The sequence below is a fragment of the Vipera ursinii genome (assembly GCF_947247035.1).
Source record: "Vipera ursinii genome assembly, chromosome: 1".
NCBI classification, from domain to species: Eukaryota; Metazoa; Chordata; class Lepidosauria; order Squamata; family Viperidae; genus Vipera; species Vipera ursinii.
Genome location: NC_139512.1, coordinates 344,244,697 through 344,267,647, shown reverse-complemented (window position 1 = coordinate 344,267,647; position 22,951 = coordinate 344,244,697). Strand labels below are relative to the sequence as shown.

At 41.5% G+C, this 22,951-nt stretch overlaps 1 protein-coding gene across 3 annotated transcripts in view; it reads left to right on the top strand.

The window, feature by feature from the left end:
• The first annotated feature begins 1,470 nt into the window (after positions 1-1,470).
• Positions 1,471-22,951, top strand: part of CASTOR2 (cytosolic arginine sensor for mTORC1 subunit 2) — a 118,889-nt gene continuing 97,408 nt past the window's right edge. For all 3 annotated transcript variants that reach the window (XR_014490827.1, XM_083349400.1, XM_083349401.1), the window contains exon 1: positions 1,471-1,989. Coding sequence is in view for 2 of the 3 variants with exons in the window: in XM_083349400.1 (XP_083205526.1) it covers positions 1,877-1,989 (113 nt within the window). In the remaining variant the exon portion in view is untranslated. The remainder of the gene's footprint in view (positions 1,990-22,951) is intronic.

Here is a 22,951-nt window from a genome sequence, read left to right as displayed (position 1 = left end):
CATTATTAAGACTTTCAAGATAAAACAATGCTTGCATTTTGTTTGAACTGTCTCATTTATCAGAACCATGACATGCGCACTGGTTGCTGAGCAATCAAAATGCAGTCATGTGACCATGAGGAGTAGCCGTCGTAACTTTAGAACTGGGTCATAAGTACCTTTGGGGGAGGTTGTTGTTAACTTAAAACAGTGACCAGTTGTAAATTGAGGACCATGCTGGGTGATGCTGCTGGGATTCTATATTCTTAGTATACAACTCCTTGTGTTTTTTTGTCATCCATTTCAGGAACACATATACACACACCACATCACAATGAGATAGCAGAGCAACACTTAACAAGATAGACTAAACTTTCATCCTGTCTTATGGAACAGCACCAAAATTTTACCAGATCTTTTTGTCTATTATGGAGAACTTACCATTTGTGAATTTAGTCTAAGTAGGAAGACACATGATGCCTACCTAGGTTCACACAACAGCAGAAGCCATGATTTATGTAACTATTTTGGCTATAAGAAAAAACAAAGTCTTAAAAAAATCCATTTTAAAGAGGCGCAGTGATTAGAATATTGTATTGCAGGCTGACTTTGCCCACTGTCAGGAGTTTGATACTGATGGGCTCAAGATTGACTCAGCCTTCTATCTTTCTGAGGTTAGCAAAACGAGGACCCAGATTGTTGGGGCCAGTTTGCTGACATTTGTAAACCGCTCAGAAAGCTGCAAAACACTGTGAAGTGGTATATAAGTCTAAATGCTATTGCTATTATTAATCCAACTCAATTTCATTTTAATTTTTGTTCATGTTATGTCATACATAGCCTGGATATTTTATATTGTTACTGTAACTAATGGCTTTCAAGTATGTTCAGTATATTTTTCAATCATTACATCATTATTTATTGATCCACAAATAACACTGCTATTTTCCCCCAAATTAGAAAACAATGCTTAGTAACAAAGACTTTCAGATAAGTTAGGTTTAGCATTAATTTAAAATAAAAATAAAAATAAGCAGTCATGGTACGTACTTTTATACTTATCTGAGAGTAAATTTAACTGAACACAGTGGGGCTTACTTCTAGTTAACTTGCATAGAAGCACATTATAGGTGCTACTCTATAATTTTCCATTTCTCACAAAATTCAGGCACTAAAGTTGCATTTCGCATAGTATTAAGAAAACCGTTTGTTACTTTTAGTAATGAAAAAAATAATAATCAGGAAACTGAGGCAATCGGTCCAGCTTGCGTGAGGTCGCTCCAGCAAAAAAACAAAACAAGAGAGAAATATATGCATCCTTTTATTTTGAGAAGCAACCGCCCCCTTTCTCAATTTGCCTATTTAAAGGAGGGGGGGGAAACCACTTAGCAGCGCTCCGCCCTTCGAACTACATTTCCCAGGAAGCTCCGCTCTACGCGCATGCCCACTGGGGGTTCGTTTGACTGGCAAGTTGTTTGTTACATTCTGAAACAGCAGCAGCTTTTCTGCACTCTCGAGCTCCCAACTCTCTTCCCAGCTTCTGCACCCCACCACCTTTTTTTTTCCTTTCTTCCTCTCCTTTGCGTCTTTCTTTCCTCATTCCTTCTGCTTCTGGACTTAGCAATAACTCCTTTCCTGTATTTTTCCCCCCATTTCTTTTTTTTTAAATAATAAATACCATATTCCACCCCCTTTCTAAAGTCATTATTAGCCTTCCCCCCACCCCTCCGCTACTCTCTGCCTGCGCTGGAAAACGTAAAAGGAAAGACAGTGGAAAAATACTCTGGTTGAGTAAGGGGAGGGGGCGAGAAAGAGAGAGAGAGAGAGAGAGAGAAACAGCCCACAAGAAAGCGGAGACTCGAAACAGATGAACTACAAATGAGAAAGAAAAAAAAAGATGGAATTGCACATTTTAGAGCACCGCTTAAAAGTAGCCAGTATAGCGAAGGACAGCATCCAATTGTTTACCTATGGATTGATCAAACTGGCGTTCCTCTCCTCCAAGACCAGGTAAGCCGGCTTGAGAACTAACAATTGTTGGCACAGAATTGTTAAAATGTGAAAAGCAAAGGGAAATTGCGCTGCAAAGGAAGCGACACAGAAAGAATCTTTTTTAAAAAAAAATCAGTTCTAGGCACCAAGTTGTTTTTTTTAATTGGGGGTGGGGGTGGCAGAGGGTTTAGTTTTGAGGCGATGAACCCCTTCTTTAACACACTTGTGTGTGTGGATGTGTCTACACACATAGCTATCTCGTACCCGAGCCTCTTGCCTAGAGCTCTCAATGGTTTCTTTCATTTTCTAGTATCTTTTCAATAGAGACTCTTGAGTTTCTGCACAAACACGCCCCCTTCTTCCCTTCCCCCCCCCCCCCCGGTGGAGTCGATTTTTTTTATTCTCCTTTTAAAAGATGTTGCTGAAGTAAACTAGCTTTAGGATTTTTGGCTCGCTGTTCCATAAATTTCCAACCTCACCTTTAAAAAGAACAACAACAATAATAATATTAATAATGAGGTGTAAGTGTCTAAACAACAACTCAAGAGAGGATCAGCGCCCAGGACAACAAAGAACAGCAATAAGAACGGGAGGGGGCAAAAAAAAGAGAGATTTGTGGTTGCATATTTTATTCTTATCTGTTAAAATCATGTCAGGTTTGAGGAACGGGAGGATTTATTGATAAATGTGTGCGCGGTGGGGGGGTTATATTCTCTGCAATATCGACTTATTTTTTTTCCTCTTTTTGAATAATATTCTTTTGGAGGAAGTCAAGAGATCTGAATTAGCTAGATGAATGTATGAACAAGCAGAACAAAAAAATTGTGGTTTTTTTGGACCGGTGAGTTCAATTACTGGATTCCTTCCTCCCCCACCCCCATACAAATAATTTGACTTGCAAATGCATAGTAAATAGAAAGATAGGTTTCTTCACCCACCTCTGCTTATTTCATGCAGTTAGATTAGGAGATGGAGTTTAGAAAAAACCATTTCGGAACTCAGTTCTTGCCTCTTGACTGTAGCCTTTTAAGTATGCTGAGAAGAACCCCCTTCAAAAACCATTTTTAATAACCGCACACCCCTAATGGCCCTCGGGGAGACTGCTAATAAAACGAGTGTGCGTATTCATGTTAAAACTAAATTGCAAATTAAAAATGCAAAGATAATCTTTCTCCCCCCCCATGCCCCCCACCCTTTCCATCTTAATCTGCCTGGTTAAATGGGGGTGTGTTTGCAATTTAATTTCATTATTGTCCTTTATCTCGAATGAAAACTTCACTGGGTTGAAATTTCCCTTTGATTTGTGGCTTGGCAGTTGCTGTGGTTTGCTGTGTAATGTTACCACTGCTAACTTGTTTACAGCTTCTTTTGAATAACTCAGCTGGGTATTTTTCCTTACAGTACAACAGAATTGTTTTTTAAAAAACAAAACAAAACACAGTTCTGTTGATGGACGGCAATGGAACTCCCTTTTTTCTTAATCTTTGGTGTTATGGGAGAGAGGAAACCATCCCAAAGGTTTTTAAAAATGTCACCAATAACCTTTAAATCCTCCTTGTCTAAAAATATTGCAATTTCAGACCTCAGCACAGCAGGCTTTTATATCCTAGCCTAGCTTACTTAACATATTGCAAATCCTTGAAAACACATGCCAAAGGGAATGCAGAAGTTGGATTCTTTGCTTTGCTATGAGCTGGGTAATATTGCTAACTTTTTTTCCAGTGATTTTCTTCAACTTTTCAAACCAGTGTTTCAAATGGCATTTTATTATCAATAGTTCTTTACTAAGCTGCCTTGCTCAGTTCCTTGGATGAAATTATTAAGCTTGTGATGGAATGCTTAACCCTGATGTTACAGAAGTGATAGCCTTGCCAGTAGAGTTGTTATTCTCCCTTGTGCCTTGCAATAAAGTAATTGCTCTAGGGACAGAATAATTATTCTATAACCTGGACAGATGCAGTTGAAAAACAAGACTCCTGACTTAGGCTACTTCTGTTAACAACTGCATATTTCTATAGCAAAGTCCAATAGATATTTTGATCATTGGTAATTATTTGCTTCTGAAAGTGCTTTGTCATTGTCTTCTGAGAGGTGGGGGGGTTGTTTTGTTTTACAATCTAGCCTACAGCTCTGAGATTTCCTAGTGGTGTTCCATCCTGGTATAACCAGGTTTATAAGCTTATACTCCTTTAGATTCTCCATCAAGACTAAATTGACCCAGTGCTGCCACCTGCCGAGATAGTTCTGCAGTTCCTCCATGAAAAACAACTCCCTGTTCATTCAGAATTAAGCCAAATTTGATCCTTTCTCTGGCACACTAGTGCTCTCTGTAGAGAAATCGTGTCCACCCAGCCTGTTAAAGTGCATTGAAACATTTCAGCTCCCACCATCAGTCTTATGTGGTATAGCCAGGAACTGCTGCTTTACCAATCAATTCTGCTGGATACAGCCATGAACCAATAGAATCCTGGATTGTACCAATTTGCGTTATAATGCAGGTTGGAATTCTCAGATTTGAACACTTCATGCTTTTTCTTAAAAGAAAACTTATGAAGTTACAGTATTATTTAAGAACAGAGCGATTTGGGAGAAGCAATTTTTATTTACATTGAAAGGCACATCCTTTTTTTTCTCTCATCTATGAGATGGGGGGGAGGGGAAGAAAACCTAAATCACTTTTTACTCATCTTTTTCCATGGACAGGCTTCCCCCAACCCATTTTACCATATTTCATTATAGAATGTTTTTATTGTATGGTAGAGTTTGTAATGGCAAGCATGATCTCCCTCTTCCTCTTATTCATAACAGCAGCCTTGCAAGTTGAGCTTGACTAAGGGCCAAATCGCCATTGTGATTTTATTTCTATAAAGACATTTCAATTAGCTCAAAACAGATGGGCACATCTTTTGCCCTTTCTCATCACACTTTTGCAGTTAACAGTCTTAAGGTATTTTCTCTCCCTGGTTTTCAGCCCAACCTACCTCGCAGGGTTTGTTCTGTACCAGCCTGCTACCGGCCCTGCAGAAAAGGCAGGGACAACCCCTTTTACAAGAATGCAAGAGGCTGGAATTACGCCTTCCAAATTTATAGCTACAAAAACAAACAAGACACGAACCAAGAAACAGGAGCTTTAAGAAACAGGAACTATCCAAGCGGTTGCCTTCAGCAAACCAGCCCTCCCACACATTCCCCTTATATAGAGTTCAGGGCGTGGCTTCTCTCTGCCTCCTTCCGAGGAGCCCCATTGCCTTCCTCTGTTTACTCCTAATTGACTGCCTCCTACGTCGGGCGTCCTTGAACAGGGCCAGCTGTGGGTCATCTTCATCCACGCTGTCAGGCTCACACAGCTGGGTCTCCATGGTGACCAAGTGGGAGGGGCCTGGCTGAGGGCTCTCATCAGCAAGATCTTCAACCCCCTCAGCAAGGTCTTCAACACCCCCCTCCTCCTCTGAGTCGTCCGACCCAACTGCCGAACAACAGGCTGACCCTGAATCACAACAGGGTTGTTGTGGTAGAAACAAGAGGCAGGTATTAGATATGTTTGTCTCTTTGAGTTATACATATAAAAAAATCCAATAATATAATAATAATAAACTGACCAGCCTAACTTTTCTGATATCAGAAAAAATTTAATTCTCTTTAAATTAAATTTTGTTTTTGTCCTCATTCTCTTCTTGGCAGATAAAATGTTGAACGGGTATCAGCAGATTTAAGGTGCTGGTACTTACCTTTAAAGCCCTACATGGCTTAGGCCCGAGATACTTGCAGGACCATTTGCTGCCAGGAACGAATTCCCATCGCCCAGTACGCTCACACAGAGAGGGCCTCGTCAGGGTGCTGTCAGCTAGACAATGTCGGCTGGCGACCCCCAGGGGGAGGGCCTTCTCTGTGGGAGCGCCAGCCCTGTGGAACCAACTCCCCCCTGAGCTTCGGATGGCCCCGGATCTCCGGTCCTTTCGCCGCGGCCTCAAAACACTCCTTTTCCATCAGGCTGACCTGGACTGACAGGGATTTTAATTATGTTTTTAATTTTTAACTTAATTTTAATTTATTCTACTGGGGCCATTAATTTGATTTCTTTTTAACTTTTGTATTATTGTATTTTATTGTTGTTAGCCGCCCTGAGTCCTTCGGGAGATAGGGCGGCATATAAGTCCCAATAATAAATAAAGGTTCGCCTGGTGCGCCAGTTGCGGCCCTATCTGGACCGAGATGCCCTACGCACAGTCACTCATGCGCTCGTGACCTCTCGGTTAGACTACTGCAACGCTCTCTACATGGGGCTGCCCTTGAGGACCACCCAGAGGCTTCAGCTGGTGCAGAATGCAGCCACGCGAGTTGTGATGGGAGTCTCCCGATACTCCCGTGTAACGCCTCTTCTCCATGAGCTGCATTGGCTTCCAGTTGCCCTCCGGGTGAGATTCAAGGTGCTGGTGATGACCTATAAAGCCCTACATGGCATGGGTCCGGATTATCTTAGGGAGCACATGCTGCCAGCATCAACTTCCCATCATCCTGTGTGCTCCCATAGAGAGGCCCTCCTTAGGGTGCTGCCAGTTAGGGAGTGCCGGTGGGTGATCCCCAGAGGGAGGGCATTCTCTGTGGGCGTGCCTGCCCTTTGGAATGATTTACCTGTGGAACTCCGGACCGCCCCCAATTTGCGTTCATTTCGCCGGGACCTGAAAACCTGGCTTTTCGATTTATCAGGCCTGGACTGAAGGGGTTTTAGCTTTTTAAATATTGTTTTAATTGTTGTTGTTGTTAGTTGCGAAGTCGTGTCCGACCCATCGCAACCCTATGGACAACGTTCCTCCAGGCCTTCCTGTCCTCTACCATCTTCTGGAGTCCATTTAGGCTCACGCCTACTGCTTCAGTGACTCCATCCAGCCACCTCATTCTCTGTCGTCCCCTTCTTCTAGTGCCCTCAATCTTTCCCAGCATTAGGCTCTTCTCCAGTGACTCCTTCCTTCTCATTAGGTGGCCAAAGTATTTGAGTTTTAGCTTCAGGATCTGGCCTTCTAAAGAGCAGTCAGGGTTGATCTCCTCTAGGACTGACCGGTTTGATCGCCTTGCAGTCCAAGGGACTCGCAGGAGTCTTCTCCAGCACCATAGTTCAAAGGCTTCAATTCAATTCAATTGTTTTAATTGTTGGGCTTAATTAATTTAATTTATTTTAATTTTATATTATCTTTTATATTGTATTTTATGCTGCCCTGTAAACCGCCCTGAGTCCTTCGGGCATAGGGCGGTATAGAAATCTAATTAAATAAATAAATAAAATTAAATAAAACCCAGGTTCAAATCAACTGCAGAAGGTCACTCAGTGACTTTAGGCTGCCCATCAGCCCAACCTACCTCACAAGACTGTTGTGCTTTTAAAGGAAAGGTGTGGTGTAAATCGAATAGTTCAACGACTGTAAGCTTAAAAGAGGATGCTGTAATCCAAAATAGCATAATATACTGTGAAAGTAGAAGTACATAATGATATTTTAGAATTAATGGCAGTTTCGTTAGCTGTTTTAAAGAGTAACCCTTTTATTTAAAAAGAAAAATGTTTCTAGGATTAAGTCCTTGTTTCTTTTCCCTTCCAAGTCACATGACTTTAGACTGATGCAAGGTGAAAATCGAATCCCCCACTCCAGTTTTCTCCAAACCTAAGCAAGCCACAATCTTTATGCTCTCTGGCTATCATAGATTATATATAACAGAGCAGAGAGCAGTTTCTGTGTAATTCTAGGAACTGAAGTTGGATGCATCTAGAGGAAACCAGTCTTAAACAATAACTCATTGCTTCCCCATACTTTGCATTCTTTGCTAGAGGTAAGGGAGACAGGCAGAGAATGTGATAATATTTGTTTTAGTAGGTACAATAAGCTGACCACATATTATTTTGTACCTTTGGCTTTTTATTTATTTTATTTATATCCTGCCTTTATTATTTTTGTAAATAACACAAGGCGGTAACCATATCTAATACTCCTTCCTCCTCCTATTTTCCCCACAAGAATCCTATTAGGTGGGTTGGGCTGAGAGAGAGTGACTGACCCAAAGTTATCTAGTTGGCTTTCATGCCTAAAGTGGGACTAGATAAAATTCACAATCTCCTGTTTTCTAGCCTGGTGTCTTAACCACTCAAAGGCTCTTCTTAGAGATGCTATAAACCCCAGTATTCCCAGTTCCCATTACTGATTGTGCTGCCTTGGAATTCTAGCTGTTGTTAATCGGATGAGATCTGGTGTGTGCTGAGTTGGGGAGAAGCAAGTAGAAAACCTTGGCATAGAATTTCTGGGAAAAACAACTTCATAAATCATAGTGGAAAGAAAACCAGTGATGGTTCTGCAGGAGATATGTCACATTTAGTTGATTTTTTTCCACTGGTGGAAAAAGTTGATACTGTCCCTTAACAGTCCACGCAGAAGTAACTACAGGTAGTCCTCAATTTACAACCACTCATTTAGTGACCATTTGAAATTACAGCAGCACCGAAAAAAGTGGCTTACAACTGGTCTTCACACAACTGTTGCAGCGTCCTCATGGTCTCGTGACCAAAATTTGGGCACCTGGCAATCACCATGTGTTTACAACACTTGCAGCATCCCAGGGTCGTGGGATCGCCATTTGCGATCTTCCCAGCTGGCTTCCCACCAGCAAAGTCAGTGGAGGAGACCAGATTTGCTTAATGCCCGTGTGATTCACTTAGCCACTAATTAAATAAATAAAAATTAGAACTTTCTTCAGGGAACTGATTATGAAGTATTTGAAATATGATAATTTGAGACTGCACATTTGCGCCTCGGGTGAGAACTCTTGAGTTGATTTATTCAATGATCCATTGGGTTGGTTTTCTTGGCTATCCATGGTGTTCTCAGAAGATTTCTCCAAGACCAAAGTTTCAAAGCATCAAAACTTTTTCCTGTCCTGCTCTTTTGAAGACCAAAACTAAAGTGGGAAAAAGTAATAATTCTTAGCATATGTTTGTTTTTCTTCTTATCTTATGTGCCTATATTCCTTGGCATGGTATAGATACACTGAAGTGTGTCTTTAAACTTTAAATAACCAGGACGGTAACTAGAACCATCTGTATATTACCCGATCTGTAGTTTAAACTGTTTAAAAACCATAAGATTATTGTATTTGCATTTTTATGGTGGCTTTGTTGGTTCCAGATCCTGCTTTACAGGCCTAGTAATAGAATGCTTGGATATAAATTATTTAAGTTAGTACAGTCTTCCTTCAACTCTCACTACCCCAAAAACTGACTCTGTAATCTATTTAATATAGAGCACGGTTCCACAAAGGATTTTATTTTGTAAACCTAACTGTTGTGGTTGGCAGGCTTGTGGCTTTTGATAAACTTAACTTATGAGAATATACTATGACAAAGCAAATCGTGGACTTAGTAGTTAATTGAGAGCCACTTTGGTCTGGTGGTTAAGGTAGCAGCAGGACAGAAACGAAGTGACTGTGAGTTCTAGTCCTGCCTTAGGCATGAAAATGAGCTGGGTGACTTTGGCCAATCACCAGCAGATTGAGTTCTAGTCCCGCCTTAGGTATGGAAACCGGCTGGGTGACTTTGGGCCAGTCATTCCCTCTCAGTCCAACCTACCTCACAGAGTTGTTGTTGGAGAAATAGGAGAAAATAGGAGGAGGAAGGACTACTAGGTATGTTTGCCACCTTGAATTTATTTATAAATTAAGAAACTTAGGTTGAAAAAAACCCTTAAATAAAACAGGTAAAGGTTCCCCCACACATGCGTCCTAGTCGTTTCCGACTCTAGGGGCCAGTGCTCATCTCCGTTTCAAAGCCGAAGAGCCAGCGCTTGTCTGAGGATGTCTCCGTGGTCATGTGGCTGGCATGACTAGAGGCCAAAGGTGCATGGAACGCTGTTACCTTCCCACCGTAGTGGTCCCTATTTTTCTACTTGCATTTTTACGTGCTTTCGAACTGCTAGGTTGGCAGAAGCTGGGACGAGTAACAGGCGCTCACTCTGCTACGCGGCACTCAGGATTTGACCCGCCAACCTGCCGACCTTCTGATCGACAAGCTCAGTGTCCTAACCCACTGAGCCACCGCCTCCCTAAATAAAACAGAGTGCTATGTAAATCCAATCTAAGCATGGCATTGGGCTGGATTGAGATGAGCTTTCCTGATTTCAAGATACTTTTAATTGACTGTGGAGCTGTTTAAAGCTAAAGTAGAATCTATAGGTAGTCCTTGATTTACAACCATTTGTTTAGCAATTTCAAGCACACTGGGAAAAAGTGACTTATGATCCTTGCAGCATCCCCACCAGCAGTGAACGAAATCTGAGTTCAGTAAGTGGAATTTGAGTGTTTGGCAACCAGCATGTATTTATGTCAGTTACAATGTCATGGCATCATGTGATCACCATTTATGACATTTTCAGTTGACTTTCAACAAGCAAAGTCAATGGAGGAAGCTGGATTTCCTTAACAGCCATGTGATTTCCTGAAAAATTGCATTGATTTGCTTAACAACTGTGACTCACTTAACACTTATTTGCTTAGTAATAGAAATTCTAGTCCCTATTGTGGTTATAAATCAGGATTATCTGAATCCCTGCATCTAATAGTAGGGAAGAATCCATCCAGTAGGGAAATCATCCATGCCACGGCATGTAAATACACTTCCTTTTGATTTTGGCTGTCTCTGGTCCACTGGATATTTCACTGGTACTTTGCAAGGAAATAATGTCTCTATTTTTTTTCTATCCCTATTTCTATTCCAGAACTTACAATATCTGATTGCTTTCTTTCTGTATTTATTACCTTGTTTTTCAAAATTTAATCTCCTGGATCAGAGAGAATAAAACCCAACTCTCAGACTTCTAAAACAAATCAACCCCCCCTCCCAAAAAGAGCAACAGCATAGGCAAGAAGAGAAAAGAGTAGTGTGCTAAAAGTATATTGGTCTGTGCCATTCAGACCTGGGTGAAATTCCTTTGTTCAGGTTCTTGCATCAAAGATCAATTAGCAGTTCCTGTTCCTGTGCTGACAGATGGGGACATGGGCTGTCTCCTTCATCCGGGGCAACTGAAAGCTGTTCTTTCTGACCAAGACAGAGAAGCAAGTTCCTTGAAGCTTTGCTCTCATCCAGTGGATGGGACCAGGTTTTATTCTCCAAGCAACCCCACCTGAAGGATAATGCTAATATTCCGTGCTATTTGTTCGTTCACTCATAAGTCCTGCAATGTAACTTTAGTCATAAAAGTAACTTGAGCAATCAGCCATCCCAAATATGCTTTTTCACAAGGCAACTAGACTTTCTTGTTTTTCTTTGAAGACATTTTGCTTCTCATCCAAGAAGCTTCTTTAGCTGTGACTGAATGGTGGCGGATGGAAGGACTTATACTCCTTGCAGTCATTATGGTCATTAGCTATCTACAAAGAGGCCGTCTACATTAAGATTGAACAGCCCTCTCTCAACAGAGGAGGAGGGATATGACACCACTTATCTCCTGTTTACAACATCATGGTGGGGAATGGAAAGATTTATACTCCTTGCAGACAGCTGTTCATTTGCATTCTTTTAGTGATTAGTTAATGCTACCTGGAGGTTATCAGTGTCTTCAGGGTCACCTGAATAGTGCAAATATGTGGAGCCTTCTTGGAACTGTTGAAAGGACTGTGTTGTAGAATAGAATAGAATAGAATAGAATAGAATAGAATAGAATAGAATAGAATAGAATAGAATAGAATAGAATAGAATAGAATAGAATAGAAGAATAGAATAGAATAGAATAGAATAGAATAGAATAGAATAGAATAGAATAGAATAGAATAGAATAGAATAGAATAGAGCTGGAAGGGACCTTGGAGGTCTTCTAGTCCAGCCCTCCGCTTAAGCAGGAGAACCTATACCATCTCAGACAAGTGACTGTCTAGCCTCCTCTTAAAAATTTCCAGTGATGGAGCGCCCATGATTTCTGGAAGCAAGCTGTTCCACTGGTTAATTGTCCTCACTGTCAGGAAGTTTCTCCTTAATTCTAGGTTGCTTCTCTCTTTGTTCAGTTTCCAACCATTGTTTCTTGTCTTGCCCTCTGGTGCTTTGGTAAATAATATGACCTCCTTTTCTTTGTGGCAACCCCTCTAATACTGGAATACTGCTATCTTGTCTCCCCTATTTCTTCTTTTCTTTAGACTAGCCAGACCCAAGTCCTGCAGCCATTCTTTGTATGTTTTAGTCTCCAGGCCTTGGATCATCTTAGTTGCTCTTCTCTGAATTTTTTCCAAACTCTCAACATCTTTTTTGTGATATGGTGACCAAAACTGGCTGCAGTATTCCAGGTGTGGTCTTACTAGGGTTTTATAAAGCAGTACTAATACTTCACGTTATCTTGATTTTATGCCTTTGTTTATACAGCCCAGGATTGTAATGTGCTTTTTTGGCGGCTGCTGCAAATTGCTGGCTTATGGTCAAGTGATCATTCACTAGGACTCCAAGGTCCCTCTCACAGTTACTGTTTTTAAGCCAGGTCTCACCCAGTCTGTGCTTGTACCTTTCATTTTTCCTGCCTAAATTTTAAACTTTGCTTTTCTCCACTTTGAAACTCATTTTGTTGGACAGGGCCCATTGTTTAAGTTTGTCAAGATCTTTTTGGATCCTGAGTTTGTCTTCTGGGGTGTTTGGTATTCCTGCCAGTTTGGTGTCATCTTCAAATTTGATGAGTTCTCCTTTAATTCCCTCATTTAAGTCATTGATGAAGATATTGAAGAATACTGGGCCTAAGATGGAACCTTGTGGTATCCCACTGTTTACTTCTCTCCATGTGGATGTAGTGCCATTGAGGACTATTCATTGAGTAGCCAGCTACAGATCCATTCTGGTGGTGATGTTGTCTATTCCACTTTTTTTTAGCTTACCAAGGAGTAGGTTGTGGTCTACTTTATCAAATGCCTTAGTGTATTCTTGGGTATGAAGTGTGCACTTACGTTGTGTTGACTGAAGATCAGATATCGGAAAAGATCAGGAGGAACTGAGAACAAACTGAGCAACATGTCTCAGTCATGTGCACATCTGTACATTGGGGAAACAAAACAACAACTTCATAAACATATGGCACAATATAGGAGAACAAACCCATCAGGACAAGAGTCAGCAGTCCATCTGCATTTAAAAGACAAAGGCCACTCTTTCGAAGACAGCAAAGTCCAAATTGTTTTTTCAAAAGGAAAATGAGAACTTCATCAGAAGCACAATAAAAACAGTAGGTTTCTCATTAAAAACTAACCTGAAAATCGGCTTTATATCCATTTGCAAAACAAGAAATATAAATCTTCTTTCTATTTGCTTACAAAAAGAGGAACTATCTCCCCCCACTAGTAAAAAAAGATATATTGACAAGTAAAAGCGAAATAAAAGATTAAAAGAATACTGATTTAAGTAACTTGCCTGTTATCAGTAAAGTCCAACAGAAGAGAAGTACTTGTATGCTTATCTGTTGTTCAGGTACTTTGATGAATAACATCACACAACCTTGGCACTTTAATCTTGGCTTCTCCAATAAGACTTTGTCCTCTTCTGCTATGTGAGTCACACCTGATTTTATGACCTTTTTTTGGCCATGGTTGTTAAGAGAATCACTGCCGTTGATAATTGAATCATCTGGTTGTTAAGTGAATCCAGCTTCCCCCATTGACTTGGCTTGTCAGAAGCCAGCTGGGAAGATTGCAAACAGTGATCACATGATCTGGGATGCTGCAACCATTGTAAACATATGCTAGTTGCCAACCACCCAAATTTTGATCATATGACCTGGGAATACTTTGACGGTTGTTAAGTGCAAGGGGTGGTTGCTAGTTACATTCTTCAGAACCATTATAACTTTGAACGGTCACTGAATGAATGCATGTAAATTGACGATTACATGTAGATCAAATTAAGATCCATGGGGGAAGCTGGATTATATGGCTTAGGATAGCTTTAGTTTAGAACTTAAAACTATTTTTTAAGATAAATTAGGGCAAGGTATGCACTTTTGTTTATTACGTTCTCTTCTCAATCTTACCATGTTTTCATGACACAATGTCTTCTCTTGCTAACTGAGACTTTTCTTCAGAGGCAGCCAATCTAAATCATAGTTACAAATACCACCCAGTTCAAACCATGTTTCCTCTCTGAACTGGATGACTGGTAGCAAACCACAGTTTGAGTTGGCATGGTGACACATCACATTGAAACTTCACTGTGGCTTGACATCCAAACAGAATCATAAAAACTAAAACCAAATCAAGCTAAACTGGAAAGCTTTTTTTTTCAGCCATACAAAATACCCAATTCATTTGCTCTTCCAAATTTTGATCATGTGACCATGTGGATGCCAAGACAGCCTTAAGTGCAAGGACCAGTGCTTTGTAACTTTGAACTGTTACTAAACAAATGGTTGTAAGTCAAGGACAACCTGTTGTGGCAATAACAGCAATTAAACGCCCCTCACCTTTTCTTTGCCAGCCATATTTTATGTTCAGAAACTCAACAGGTTCTGAAGCAGCTACTTTACCCAAGAAAAGTCAAGGCCAGAATTCTTGAGAAGTTGAGCTCTGCTGAATAGGTCATCATCCCCATAACTCCATCACTCTGGCCAAATGCATTTATAGGAACTACAGGTAGTCCTTATGATCACAGTGGAGCCTCAGATTTTTGTTGCTAAGCAAGACTGTTGTTAATTGAATTTTGCCCCATTTTATGACCTTTCTTGCCACAGTTGTTGATCCCTGCAGTAATTAAGTTAGTAACACAGATTTTAAATGAATCTGGTTTCCCCTTTGATTTTGCTTGTCAAAAGGTCGCAAAAGGGGATCACATGACCCACTGCAAACGTCATAAATATGAGTCAGTTGCTAAGCATCTGAATTTTGATCACATGACCATGGGGATGCTGCAATGGTTGGTAAGTGAAAACCCATCATAGGTCATTTTTTCAGTGCCATTTTATTTTATTTATTTCATTTAATTTGTATACCGCCCTTCTCCCGAAGGACTCAGGGCGGTGTACAGGGCAATAAATACCAAAAGTACAAAATACAAAAATTAAGAACAAATTAAACAATTGTGCCCGAATACAATAAATTAATTAAAAACAATAATTAAAACCCCAAACCCATCAGACCAGGATGGCTTGTTCAAATAAATAAGTTTTTAGATCACGTCGGAAGGAGCGAAGGTCGGGAGCCATCCGGAGCTCAACCGGTAAACAGTTCCAAAGGTCTGGCGCGTCCACAGAGAACGCCCTCCCCCTGGGGGCCGTCAGTCGGCATTCTCTGACCGGTGGCACCCTGAGGAGGCCCTCTCTGTGGGAGTGCACTGGGCGGAGGGAAGTTGACGCCGGCCGCAGGTGCTCCCTTAGGTACTCCGGACCCATGCCATGTAGGGCTTTATAGGTCATCACCAGCACCTTGAATCTCACCCAGAAGGCAACTGGAAGCCAATGCAGCTCATGGAGCAGAGGTGTAACATGGGAGTATCGAGAGACCCCCAACACAACTCGCACGGCTGCATTCTGCACCAGTTGAAGCCTCCGAGTGGTCCTCAAGGGCAGCCCCATGTAGAGAGCATTGCAGTAGTCTAACCGAGAGGTCATGAGCGCATGAGTGACTGTGCATAGGGCATCTCGGTCCAGATAGGGCTGCAACTGGCGCTCCAGGCGAACCTGGGCAAAGGCCCCCCTAGTCACAGTTACTATATGGTCTTCCAAGGAAAGCTGTGAATCTAGGAGGACTCCCGAGTTTTAACTACATATGGTCAGTAAATGGCCTGTTGTAAGCTAAGGAGTACCTGTACAAGCTTGGACTGAAGGCTGAAAGATTATTTTCACTGTTGCTTCCTAGCAACCATTATTTCCGGGTTAGCTTACCTCATTATACAGTAAAACCTTGATTTTCCAGAATTTGCATGCAACACACCAAATTCTGCTTCCATTTGTGTTATTTGCATAATGATGACATTATGCAAATGATATATATTCTTTGATTCAGTGGACTTTCAGGAATAACAACCACCTCTCCCCTAGTTAATCATTTGAAATGAAATACCATTTCACAATGGTATTAATGGCCATTGGTAGTCTGATCCTCCATGAATTCATTGCATTCTCTTTTAAAATCTTTTATAGCCATAGCGATCAGCTACCATAAACACAGCTGCTGGTAGCAGATTGCATAATACTTCCTGTAATGTACTGGGATTTTTACTTGAACTGATTCACGTGTCTGTTTGAATGCTGCTTAAGGTTGCTCAATGGTGTGTCTGTGTAACGGTCACTGAGTAAGCCAGACTTGTTGTCTCCAAGAAGATCATTGGTTGATTTGGGGCGGGAATGGGTTCCTTTAAACCTATTGGCCGCTGCCTAGTGGCCAACCGTATAAGTAGCTGCGCAGCAGCCTCTGTTTCAGTTCTGTTCCTGTTTGCCTAAATAAAGCATGTTCCTGTTTGCAACCTTCCGTCTCGCTTATTGCCTGCAAAGAACCGGCTACACAACACTGGCAACAAGGGTGGGATGTTGCTTCTTCGCAAGAACCTGAGTTCACTAGGGGGTGAGGCCAGCACAGCGCCTGGAAGGGACCGCGTTCCCTCCCTTGGTCTTCCTAGCAAGCCACACTAGAGACCAACCGCCCTGAGGACCAGTCCCAAGGCCTACGAAGAAGCAAGCAACACGAGGCAATGCAAGACATGAGCCGCGAAGACTTCTCACCATGTTGAAGGTCGGAAAGCTCAAAGAATTTGATGTCACACACCCATAGAGATGGTCGTCCTACATTTCAAGAGGAGAACTACCTCCGAGCAAACCAAGTCGCCGAAGATGGCCTGAAGGCCACAATACTTCTTTGTGTCTGCGGGCCTGCAACGTTCAACATCACGGAGAACTTAGTCACACCAGCACAGCTGGAGTCTGTTACTTACGCGGACCTGAAGAATCGGCTCGGCGACCATTTCCAACTGAAGCTGTTGGTCATAGCATGGAGGCATGCTTTCGAACAGCGAGTACAGCAACCCGGCGAGACAGCCACAGATTTCATCGCGGCATTGAGACAAGCTTCGCACCTTTGTCAGTTTGCGGACTTGGAAGAAAGGCTCCAAGTTCATCTTGTCTGTGGACTCAGGAGTAGAGAGCTCCAACAAAAACATTTCGCGAAGGAGACTCTCTCGCCCCAAGAAGCCTTAAAAGAAGTTATGGCAGACGAAGCCGCCGGCAGGGCTGTGAAGGTGTTGCAGCCCACCAAAAACACTCCACACGAAGAAGCCATCCACCATGAGGGTGCCGAGCAATGAGAAGACGCCGACTCCGACCACAAAGTCGACAAGTTTCAATGGAACCAAGGCAAACCGAACAAGGCAGCAGCTTCGGTGACACAGCTACCTTATTTTGGGCCGACCAGGAATGGCCAGCCAAAGGAACTCGAGTAAATCCGACTCACGTGAACCCAAGAGTCCTGGTCTACCCAGCCTGGCGGGCAAGCTGGTAGACCGGGAGCTGCCTGGATCCCCCAGGTGTTCTGAACAGTCGCATAGACCACCACAACATCTACAATATTATATTCTGAAATAATGTGTGTACATTCTAGGGGGAGGGGAGGGGTGTAATGTATTGGGATTTTTACTTGAACTAATTCAAGTTTCTGTTTGAATGCTGCTTAAGGTTGCTCAATGGTGTGTCTGTGGAACAGTCACTGAGTAAGCCAGACTTGTTGTCTCCAAGAAGATCATTGGTTGATTTGGGGCGGGAATGGGTTCCTTTAAACCTATTGGCCGCTGCCTAGTGGCCAACCGTATAAGTAGCTGCGCAGCAGCCTCTGTTTCAGTTCTGTTCCTGTTTGCCTAAATAAAGCATGTTCCTGTTTGCAACCTTCAGTCTCGCTTATTGCCTGCAAAGAACCGGCTACACAACACTTCCTATTACACTTGTTTTTGTATGCAGGAACTTTATATTATATATGGAATTTATCTTTTGATATCTGTGAAATCACCACAAAGCTGAAATGCTGCGGACCAGAAACAAGTTTGTACTGCACATACAATTGAAGCTGCAATCCTGAATCTATTTATCAGAGCAGTGTTTCTCAACCTCAACAACTTTAAGATGTGTGGACTCCCGACTTGAAATCTACGGATCTTAAAGTTGTTGAGATTGAGAAACACTTACAGTATTAGAGGGTAATTCCCATTGAATCCAGTGAAATCAGCTTTCAAGTGCACAAATTTGGGGTTGGAAGCAAAATCATATTCTTGTTTCATACAAACTCTTAAATAACTGGTAGCACTGATCATTTAGCACTGATGATGTTACATAGTTTGACAATGAAATGTCTACAAGAAAACAACCAAGCTCAGCGAGCACAAAGGACTTTACAGTCTTAAATAACTTTCAAATTCTTAACCATATCAATTAAAGAAAATATTGCCAAATTATTGTCCCATGCCCAATAGTGAAAAGTATGAATAGATAGCTGGGAATGTTCAGTTTTTGTTGCACATGATTGATACAATGCCAGTTGCATTTAATGTGATTAATCATGGAATGAGAAGCTGCAACAGTGGGTATGTGATTTCATAACATGCAGACATACAGGGAGTGCAGAATTATTAGGCAAATGAGTATTTTGACCACATCATCCTCTTTATGCATGTTGTCTTACTCCAAGCTGTATAGGCTCGAAAGCCTACTACCAATTAAGCATATTAGGTGATGTGCATCTCTGTAATGAGAAGGGGTGTGGTCTAATGACATCAACACCCTGTATCAGGTGTGCATAATTATTAGGCAACTTCCTTTCCTTTGGTAAAATGGATCAAAAGAAGGAATTGACAGGCTCAGAAAAGTCAAAAATAGTGAGATATCTTGCAGAGGGATGCAGCACTCTTAAAATTGCAAAGCTTCTGAAGCGTGATCATCGAACAATCAAGCGTTTCATTCAAAATAGTCAACAGGGTCGCAAGAAGCGTGTGGAGAAACCAAGGCGCAAAATAACTGCCCATGAACTGAGAAAAGTCAAGCGTGCAGCTGCCAAGATGCCACTTGCCACCAGTTTGGCCATATTTCAGAGCTGCAACATCACTGGAGTGCCCAAAAGCACAAGGTGTGCAATACTCAGAGACATGGCCAAGGTAAGAAAGGCTGAAAGACGACCACCACTGAACAAGACACACAAGCTGAAACGTCAAGACTGGGCCAAGAAATATCTCAAGACTGATTTTTCTACGGTTTTATGGACTGATGAAATGAGAGTGAGTCTTGATGGGCCAGATGGATGGGCCCGTGGCTGGATTGGTAAAGGGCAGAGAGCTCCAGTCCGACTCAGACGCCAGCAAGGTGGAGGTGGAGTACTGGTTTGGGCTGGTATCATCAAAGATGAGCTTGTGGGGCCTTTTCGGGTTGAGGATGGAGTCAAGCTCAACTCCCAGTCCTACTGCCAGTTTCTGGAAGACACCTTCTTCAAGCAGTGGTACAGGAAGAAGTCTGCATCCTTCAAGAAAAACATGATTTTCATGCAGGACAATGCTCCATCACACGCGTCCAAGTACTCCACAGCGTGGCTGGCAAGAAAGGGTATAAAAGAAGGAAATCTAATGACATGGCCTCCTTGTTCACCTGATCTGAACCCCATTGAGAACCTGTGGTCCATCATCAAATGTGAGATTTACAAGGAGGGAAAACAGTACACCTCTCTGAACAGTGTCTGGGAGGCTGTGGTTGCTGCTGCACGCAATGTTGATGGTGAACAGATCAAAACACTGACAGAATCCATGGATGGCAGGCTTTTGAGTGTCCTTGCAAAGAAAGGTGGCTATATTGGTCACTGATTTGTTTTTGTTATGTTTTTGAATGTCAGAAATGTATATTTGTGAATGTTGAGATGTTATATTGGTTTCACTGGTAAAAATAAATAATTGAAATGGGTATATATTTGTTTTTTGTTAAGTTGCCTAATAATTATGCACAGTAATAGTCACCTGCACACACAGATATCCCCCTAAAATAGCTATAACTAAAAACAAACTAAAAACTACTTCCACAAATATTCAGCTTTGATATTAATGAGTTTTTTGGGTTCATTGAGAACATGGTTGTTGTTCAATAATAAAATTAATCCTCAAAAATACAACTTGCCTAATAATTCTGCACTCCCTGTAAATACCCTGATTTCCACCCCAAAAAATGAAGCATGTCTCAGAGGCCATTGTCTGCTCTTGCTTGGCAGGCAGGACCTGGATTTACATATTTATTTATTCTTTCCACTACTCAGCTTTGTTAAATGTAGCCAATTTAGTGGGTTGACTTGGTAAGTGAGAAAAGTATTAACAAAGACAAAAAAAAAAGACTTGGCAGGATTAAGGATGGTGAAGTTTGCAACCAGCCAACACCCCATTTGAGTTTATGTTGGATTTTTGGTGAACCTTTTCAACATGTTTGGGTCTGCTGCTAATCGCCAGTGACCCAACTGTTGGATTTATTGGATGTCGGCATGATGAAGTAAAGACGGAAATCTTATGTTTTTACCTTGAAAAGAGAAAATGTGGGAAAGGAGGCAGAGATTTGGATTATTTTGAATTGAAAATGCTGTCATCTAGAAGAGGCAGAGAGACACTATCTCCTGTTCCAGATCTGATGGGTGTAAATTACAGATGGACCCATCTTAGGTAAATCTTAGAGAAATTTCTTGATGCTAAAAGTAATTTGGCAACAGAAATCCTTGCCTAGAATAAGCTTGACTTTAAAGCCTGGACAATTCTGTGGCCAGGGTGTTAGAACTCAGTTAAGTAAACCTTGATCCTCCAAATACTGCAGCACCTCCCATTACTCCTCCCCATTGGCTTTCTCAGCTGGGACAGTTGGGATATGTAGTAGAACACTTGGAAAACCTGAAGTTTCCCATCTCCTGTGGTATGGATTTCTTGCATCGAAGTTGTGGGTGCCTCCAACTCTGGAGGTTTTTAAGAAGCAATTGGAGAACCAATGTCTGAAATGGTATAGGGTTTCCTGTTTGAGTAGGGAGTTGGACTGGAAGATCTCCAGCTCTGTTATTCTGTTAAAGTGATTGAAATAGAAATCCTCCAAGGACTTTCCACATATTTATGACGCTGTACATGTATATGGAAAGAACCTTACTTTTCATGTATAACATTGACCTTAACAGCAACACCAATTCAGTGGCTGTTGTTTAATTAAGTTTGTACATCACCCAACAATTGTTGGTTCACTCCATCCTTTTGTTCAGCGAGGTCTATTCTGAATAAAGCAGTGAATATTAAATTTTGTCTGGGCAACACACATAACAGATGAGAGAGAGAGAACCATTCAACCTTCCGCAAACTGGTGGCCCCTAGGTGTTTGGACTACCACCTCCAGCTTTCCTATTTGTCAAGAAAAACTGAGAAATGGAGTCCTAAAACATTCTAGGCACCAGACTGGGAAGGAATGCCACTTACGACCACAGTTGGAACCCAAACCTCTATAGCTGAGCAGTGTGATTATTAAGTGAATTGCACCTGATTTCATGACTTTTTTTTGTGGTGATTGTTAAGTCAATCCAGCTTATTGACTTTGCTTCTCAGAAGCCCCTGAGAAGGTGATAAATGGTGATCACATGATCCTGGGAAGCTACAATACATGTTGTCAAGTTTCCGACGTATGGGCTTTTCAAGTGACTCTGAGGCATTGTTTACCTTAAAAGTCCTTTATTAGCCTAATACACCGGCAAATGCTTGCTCAAAGGAAGCTGGAATCTGAAATCTCCGCCCCTTGCACAATATATTAAAACACAATTCTCCACCTTTCTAATTTTGTCATTAATCATATTCTCCAATTAATTTAAAGAATCAGTTTCCCTTCTGTCTTCTTTAGTTAGAGATGGCCTTGAAGGTACAATCCTCCTCTTCCCCCCTCCCAACTTTAAACTCAATCTCTTAAAGCAATACACAAGTTTGACATATGAAATGGCTACTTCTTCATCTCTTGTCAAGCAATAACATTCGATGTTTGCAGCGTTGACATCTGTCAGTTGTCAAGTGCCCAAATTTTGAACACCTGGCCATGGAGATGTTGCAGTGTCATAACTTCAAATGATTCTTAAACAGATGGTCATAATTCAACGACTACAGCAGGCATGTCAAACTCGCAACGTCACGTGACGTATCACGACTTTCCCCCCGTTGCTGGCAATGGGGTGGGCACAGTTTCAGTAGTATGGATCCGGCCCACGGGCCAGCCATTTGACATGCCTGGACTATAGTATATGTGTTTGAAAGTAAGACTGTGGAAAATTCAATAGGAAAATAAAGGATTATAAGGAAAGAAAGCAACATGGATCTTGAAATTCCCCATTGATCTCATACCTGGAGTGTGCAGGTATACAACTAATTGCAGTCTACTCTTGCAAAGTATCATGCCTTCCCATTTAAATCACAGCCCTTATTTCTAAGTATACCATCATGTGAGCAAATTAGCATATTCAAAATTTATGTAAATAGGAGTCTCCTTTTCTTGATGCCAAGGCATTCCTCCTCCTGTTGGTATATATCTTTCCAAAATACCATCTTAGAAGACATTATTTTGTGAATATTTTTAAAACATCCGGTTGATGCAAAGATGTCATAATATTCTGAAGAGCTCAGTTGCAACTGGCATGTTCATTTTTCAGCAGCAGCTAGTTTCTTACTTCCTATTAAGTTCAAGAAAGTTCAAACTACATAATACTTTTAAATTATCTTCCTTTCAGTCTGTGAATGTTTAGGCTGCAATAAATAAATGTCATTAGCCTCCGTAAGATTCTCAGTCTCTTTCAAAACACAAACATCTATCTTAAATCTGTAATGCTGCAATTTTAAATTTTGAATTTCACAAAGATCTAAATGTCTGTTTCTAAACCTGGCTAGGCTGCAAAATGCAGCTTCTTGCGTCTAGATGGTGCTGTTGAGGACAGAGGAGCATTCAGAAAAAAATTGAGATCCAAATAGGATTTATGT